The sequence below is a fragment of the Henckelia pumila genome, chromosome 3 (assembly GCF_033568475.1).
Source record: "Henckelia pumila isolate YLH828 chromosome 3, ASM3356847v2, whole genome shotgun sequence".
In the NCBI taxonomy this organism is placed as follows: domain Eukaryota; kingdom Viridiplantae; phylum Streptophyta; class Magnoliopsida; order Lamiales; family Gesneriaceae; genus Henckelia; species Henckelia pumila.
The window spans coordinates 102,274,897-102,281,744 of NC_133122.1; the positions used below are offsets into that span (position 1 = coordinate 102,274,897).

Sequence of the window (6,848 nt, forward strand, 5' to 3'; positions counted from 1 at the left end):
CGTTTCTTGTATATTTACCCAGGTAAATATCTCACTACGACAGTGAAGGTCTTGTAATTCACAAGCCTTGAGAACCTCTCTAAACTCTATCATAAGATAGGGGGCACGATTATTACCAAGTTTTTCACTATCGAAACATAAGGTCTTATTCCCTTCCCCTTTTCTCGTGATCTACGCTTACATTGCCTAGGTTGGTTCGCCTTATTAGTTGATATAGGTCAAACCACCCGATATGTTTTGCCTGAAAAAATGAGTCCAGCGACCTAGTGAAAAAAAGTTGCTCTAGAAATTTAATGATTGCTTTTGTGGCTACCGTATCCAGTAGGGATTACCTATTTTGTAATTTTAGAACCCCATCATTTGTCTCTTGGGAACATGGGCCATCAGTAAGTGCTTTATGTTGTTTTTCAATCACCAGTTGGGAATTTAGATTAGTATTTTCATCTGATTCAGTCTGGGAAGCTTCCTCGTTGTGTTTTTGAGCAGGTTTTGGACTCCCTGGATTATACTTTCTCCCCTCTCCAATGTGCGATGCTGCCCGCATCAACATGCCGAATTCATGCTTTGACTTATCTGCATCTGTGTCATCACAGTCTCTAAAAAAATGTCCGACCCGTCCACACACATAGCAAAAATCTGGTAGACTTTCGTAAACAAGGAGAATGATGATGTCCTCCTCCTCCCCCATAACCTTAAGTCGGATACATTTCCTCAGTGGCTTAGTAATGTTAATCTAAACTCTGATTCTAGCAAACCTACCCAAAAAAGTTCCATCTGACCCTCTGTCCAACTCCACAATGTACCCATTTTTCCCCCAATTTTAACAGTACATCCTCAAGCATGCATGCCAACGGGATATTGTTCAATTGTACCCATATACAAATCTCATCAAACACCATATTTCTAGGGTTTCTCTAATCCATCGGTTCCTAAAAAATAATATGGTTCTTAGAAAAATTCCAAGTCTATATGGTAGACTTCACAAAGTACACTAATTTAAAAACAGACTTCACAAAGCCATTACATGAATTCAATCATTGAATTTAAATTCAATCATGTAATAAAGTATTGCTCACATTGTTTCGTACCGATGTAATTGATCAAATTCCAAGTCTATATTGTGCAATTGACAGACTTGGAGCAACTAATTTAAATTCAATGATTTGTTCAACTTTATTACATTGTTTTGCATGGTTATGGTAGATCTTTTACATCGTTAAACAGAGATTAGTACTTGGAGTGAAGTGGTTTGACAAATGATTGCTTGAGAAGGTTGTTAGAATTCTTAAGAATTCCAGGTTCGTGGGATTCCCTTCCACATTTTTATTAAAGAAAACTAATAAAATGTGACAATTTTATTGGACAAAACAGATAATTTTATCTTAGAAATTTAGATGTCATTAAAAGAGTACCTGAATTATAAAGGTGATAGTTAAAACAACTTAACCAATAAATGACAGTGCCATGCATTAATAATTAATTATAATCATATATGGTTCATAAATTTGAGATATAATAGATTTTCCTCTTGGCAGTGATTTATAGTACTTTAAAAAAGATTAATAACTAGAAGCTAATAATAATTGAATTAAACTCGAATGGTGATTCCATAAAAGTATATATATTTCTTTATTGTTAAGTTTATACATGTTACATCTGCAATTTTACTTTTTATGCATTTTTATATATACAAGATGTTTATGCATGTGATCATCTAGTAGACCCAAATATTTTTTTGTTTTGAATTCATATGATCAAATATATATCTTACACAAAATACATAGAAATTAAAATAACACTCTCAAACAACAATTGTTTGTATCCAATCCCCGTACCAGATCTCTTTTAATTTATATCTATCTTGCACTCAATTTTCCTTTCCAAAAGTGGCAAAGTATGGAATACTAGTATTATTAATTTGTAATTAAATTAATTGTTTCAATATCTTGTAGCTCATATTTTATATTACAACTAGTCATTTGACGGGATTGATGATTCCCAAGAATTAACAGTTAAATAATTCTGACATTTGCTGTCAAATTAGACTATTTGACAAGGTCGTCAAAGAACAACCGTATATCAACTAAGCAAGTAGTTTTAATTAGATAATTAATGTATAAAATTTCTCAAAAAGAAAAAAAAATGTAACTCGATCACTATAAATAGAAAGTGAGTTGGAAGATTAACATCACAATCAAATTTTGAAAACCGCAGAAAAATTTCAAAGAAAAGTCAGATATTATGGGAGTGAAGGAAGTTGATGTGCATATCACTGTAGGAAATGGTGCAACTAGCTACGCCAACAATTCTGCCCATCAAGTAATGTTTTCTTGGCAACCAATACTTTTCATAAAAAATGTTCATACTTCTCTGTGTGTTTTCTTGGCCATAATGGTGCGTGTTCTAAATTGATACAGGATTATTTCCAGCTGTGTTAGATAACTTCAGTGCCAATGTCTCTGTGGATGGGAACTGATCTGTGAATCTTGTCTGTGGTATACTGCTGGTAAGACAATCCTCTTCTTCATTTCTTATTTTTGATTTTTGAAATATGAACATCAAAAAGTGGTTCTATTTTGTTACTGTTTTCTTTGCCATTGAATTTTTTTCACAATTTTTCATTATGTTCTAGGTTGAATATCAAATCATAAAATTTATTTTTCTGAGAAATTCGCTCCTTTTCACTCAAATATTGGACATTAGTAGAATTAGTTCTTTCCTTATTTTTCCATAGTCCGTTGATTGGTGGATTAGATCAATATTTAAGGATTTTATTATAAAGATTAGAAACTAGTGTTAACTGGTATATTTCTTCAACAAAATAGAATGATAAAACATTGATTAATTTTTTTTAAGTTTTGAAGGATTAGACTCAGTGCTGGTTGCTTATTTGTATGAGTAATGGACAAAGCTTGGATGTCAAAGAACAGATTATCACATGAATATGAGGTTGGGGTAGAATCTTTTCTGCAATTTGCAATGCAAAATGCCAACGATCCAAATGAAATACCTTGCCCCTGCACAAGATGTGGTAATCTACAGATGAAAGATGTTCGCACTATAAGGGCACATTTGTGTTCTAATGGCATGGATTTAACATATCATACATGGATTTGGCACGGGGAAAGATCTACGGTCAAGAACCCAATGAATGATAGTGATCAAGTAGGACCAGATGAACACAAATATTTTGCCGAGGAAACTATAGATATGGTACATGATGCATATGATAGCTATGCTGAGAATCCAAGCCAATTTCATAAGATACTTGAAGATGCCGAGAAACCTTTATACTCTGGATGCACAAAATTTACAAAGTTAACAGCACTTGTGAAATTATTTAATTTGAAAGCAAAATATAGTTGGAGCGATAAAAGTTTCACTGACTTGCTAAGTTTGTTAGGAGAAATGCTTCCTGATCACAATGAATTGCCTTTATCCTACTATGATGCAAAGAAAAGCTTCAGTGCATTAGGAATGAATTATGTGAAAATACATGCTTGCCCTAATGATTGTATCTTGTACCGGAAAGAGTTTGAGGACTTGTCCAATTGTCCTATTTGCGGTATGTCTAGGTGGAAGTTGGGTAATAATTCTGTGGTGAATGAAGGTACTCCTGCAAAGGTTCTTTGGTACTTCCCACCTATTCCTAGATTTCAAAGATTATTTCGGAACAAAGAGGTGTCTAAAGAGTTAACTTGGCATGCTGATAAAAGAATTTGTGATGGATACTTGCGTCATCCAGCTGATTCGCCGGCTTGGAAAGTAGTGGATCACAAATGGCCGGATTTTGCATCGGAGTAAAGAAATCTTAGATTGGCCATATCAGCAGATGGGATCAATCCCCATAGTTTGATGAGTTCTGCATATAGCTGTTGGCCAGTTGTGATGATCACTTACAACCTTCCTCCATGGTTGTGTATGAAGAGAAAATTTATGATGCTGACTTTATTGATTTCTGGACCCAAACAACCTGGAAATGATATTGACGTTTATTTAGCACCTCTAGTTGATGACTTAAAATGTTTATGGGAGATAGGTGTTGATGCATATGATGCATATCGGAAAGAATATTTCTCGCTCAGAGTTGTCTTACTATGGACAATCAATGATTTTCCTGCTTATGGGAACATGTCAGGTTGTGTTGTGAAAGGATATCAAGCATGCCCTATCTGTGGGGAAGAAACATATTCGACCAGGTTGAAGCATAGTAGAAAAATGTCATATACAGGTCATCGAAGGTTTCTTCCTAGAAATCATCCTTACCGAAGGCAAAAAAAAGCTTTTAATGGGAAACAAGAGTTTAACCCCGCACCAAAACCATTAACTGGGCTTGAAGTGTTGGAAAGAGTTGATAAGATTAACTATCATGCGGGAAAAATGAGTGGGAAGCTTCAGCGCAAGGAGTTGGAAACAAAATCATGTTGGAAAAGAAAATCCATATTCTTTGAACTAGAGTATTGGAAACATCTACATGTTCGACATATGCTTGATGTGATGCACATTGAAAAAAATGTTTGTGAAAGTCTTATTGGTACGCTACTTAATGTTCCAGGAAAAACAAAGGATGGGGTAGCCGCTAGACTAGACCTTGTGGAGATGAATGTGAGGACTGATTTGGCACCAAAGACGGAGGAGAATAGAACTTTTTTGCCAGCAGCTTGTTTTACACTAAGTAGGACTGAGAAAAGAAAACTTTGCAATTCTTTGTTTGGAATGAAAGTCCCGACAGGTTACTCCTCCAATGTTAAAAATATGGTGTCAATGAAGGACTTAAAACTTGTTGGCCTCAAGTCACATGACTACCACACTTTGATGCAACAATTGTTTCCAATCGCCATCCGCGATGTCTTGCCTAAACATGTTAGAGATACTATCATCCGGTTGTGTGGGTTCTTCAATGTTTTATGCAATAAAGTGATAGATGTCTCAAAGTTGGATGGTCTGCAAAGAGAGATTGTTACCCTATTGTGTATGCTTGAAAAATATTTTCCACCATCGTTTTTCGATATAATGGTTCATTTAACTGTCCATCTTGTGCGGGAGGTAAAATTGTGTGGACCTGTTTGGTATAGGCAGATGTACCCATTTGAAAGATTCATGAAGATCTTGAAAGGCTATGTGCGAAATCGCAATCGGCCGGAAGGGTGTATAGCCGAATGTTACGTTGCTGAAGAGGCTGTGGAATTTTGCTCCGACTACATGTCTAACGTTCATACAATTGGGATCCCAACAAGGCATCGACAATTACAACTTACTAGGCCTTTATCTGGTGCCGTAGTGTACTCCACTAGCCTTGATGAGTTGCATCAAGCGCATCGCTATGTGTTGGAAAATGATGTTGACGTTGATCCATATATCGAGTAATTTCTCTAACTTATTAGTAATTTCTTTCAACTTTTTTGATCTATTGTTTAACATAAACACATTTATTTTTTTATTAGGGAACACATGACATTTCTGAATGAAAAATTTCCCAATAAAGCTAAGTCCAAAAAGTGGTTACAAGATGAGCACAACCGCGCGTTTGCTAACTGGTTACGTGACCGTGTAAGTGTCATAAGCATTGAAATATAAGTTTTGAAGTTCGTGATAAAATTTATCACATTGTGAAATATAGGTTGGAAGTGGTTTTGGTCATTCCACCTGTCAAATATCAGAAAGATTAAAGTGGATAGCCTGTGGACCTAGCAATCAAGTGTTAAAGTACTCTAGCTATCTGATTGATGGGGTAACTTATCATACCAAAGAGTGTGATGATAGACGAGTTGTTCAAAACTCTGGAGTAAGCTTAATTGCAAAAACAATGCAAGTTGTCAGTGCAAAGGACAAACATCCAGTTGTGTCAGACATGATTTTCTTTGGAGTCATTCAAGAGATATGGGTACTCGATTACCACAAATATCAAGTTCCAATGTTTAAATGTAATTGGGTTGATAATAATAACGGTATTAAAGTTGATGATCTTGGTTTCATGTTGGTGAACTTGAAAAGAGTTGGATTCAAATCTGACTCTTTTATCTTAGCCAGTCAAGCAAAGCAGGTGTTTTATATTGAAGATCCTCAAGATCCTACATGGCATGTTGTACTTACTACTCCTACCAAGGAGTACATTGAATTCATATCTGAGGATGTGTTGGAAAACTCTGTAATTCATTATCAATCTTTTACTAGAGGATTTCTACCAATGGAACCATTGGATGTTGATGAAAAAGATGAAAATGAACCACCATGCATTCGTGAAGATTGTGATGGAACTTGGGTTGACAATGCATAATGTAACCCACTGAAATCCTTTTTTTACTGTTTAGTATATAAATCTCGTTAATCTATTTTCTTTGTATTTTATCTTGAAATTTATAGTTCGTTTTCATTATCACTCTTTATTTCGTTTTAATACGTATGCCTAAGAAGATGTCAACTTTTGCAGGAACTGTCATTGGGGAAACTTGAGGTCTGATTTGGCATTGAATAATCTTCTAATTTCTGGCACTATGGAAGCTCGTGAACAGTTTCGTAAGGGTTATCACAATGGTAAAGCTACTGAAAACAATGAGGCAGAACCGGTGGAATCTACTGAGACCGAGATGACAAGAAGTTCTAGAGGACGTACACATTTGGATAAGGTCGTTAGGCAAAGGGTGCAGGGAGTTAGAAAGGATGTAATGTTCAATAAAATTGGACAGCCAATAGGAGAGTTTGCGGCTGAAATGCAGAGTTATATAGGAGTTCTCGCTCGAGAAAAGATTAAGATCAGTTACAAGAATTGGAAGCAAGTTCCAAGTGATGTTAAAGAGTTAATATGGGAATCAGTTAATGTAAGTAAGAATTATTTGACAGTTTTAAAT

The 6,848-nt window shown here is 35.4% G+C and overlaps 2 protein-coding genes across 2 annotated transcripts; both read left to right on the top strand.

Moving 5' to 3' along the window:
- The first annotated feature begins 2,901 nt into the window (after window positions 1–2,901).
- LOC140889271 (uncharacterized) lies at window positions 2,902–3,804 on the top strand. Its single transcript, XM_073296986.1, has one exon. It carries the CDS (start codon window positions 2,902–2,904, stop codon window positions 3,802–3,804), a length of 903 nt encoding a protein of 300 aa, XP_073153087.1.
- A 51-nt stretch (window positions 3,805–3,855) lies between these two features.
- On the top strand, window positions 3,856–6,277 carry LOC140889272 (uncharacterized). The gene is made up of 3 exons (XM_073296987.1): window positions 3,856–5,363; window positions 5,445–5,550; window positions 5,621–6,277. Exons 1-3 carry the CDS (start codon window positions 3,856–3,858, stop codon window positions 6,275–6,277), a joined length of 2,271 nt encoding a protein of 756 aa, XP_073153088.1.
- Window positions 6,278–6,848: the final 571 nt, after the last annotated feature.

Coding starts and splice junctions, on each gene's coding strand:
- LOC140889271 (XM_073296986.1), top strand. CDS start 2,902: ATGGACAAAGCTTGGATGTCAAAGAACAGATTATCACATGAATATGAG.
- LOC140889272 (XM_073296987.1), top strand. CDS start 3,856: ATGAGTTCTGCATATAGCTGTTGGCCAGTTGTGATGATCACTTACAAC. Junction 5,364..5,444: donor GACGTTGATCCATATATCGA/GTAATTTCTCTA, acceptor TTTTTTTATTAG/GGAACACATGACATTTCTGA. Junction 5,551..5,620: donor CTAACTGGTTACGTGACCGT/GTAAGTGTCATA, acceptor TGTGAAATATAG/GTTGGAAGTGGTTTTGGTCA.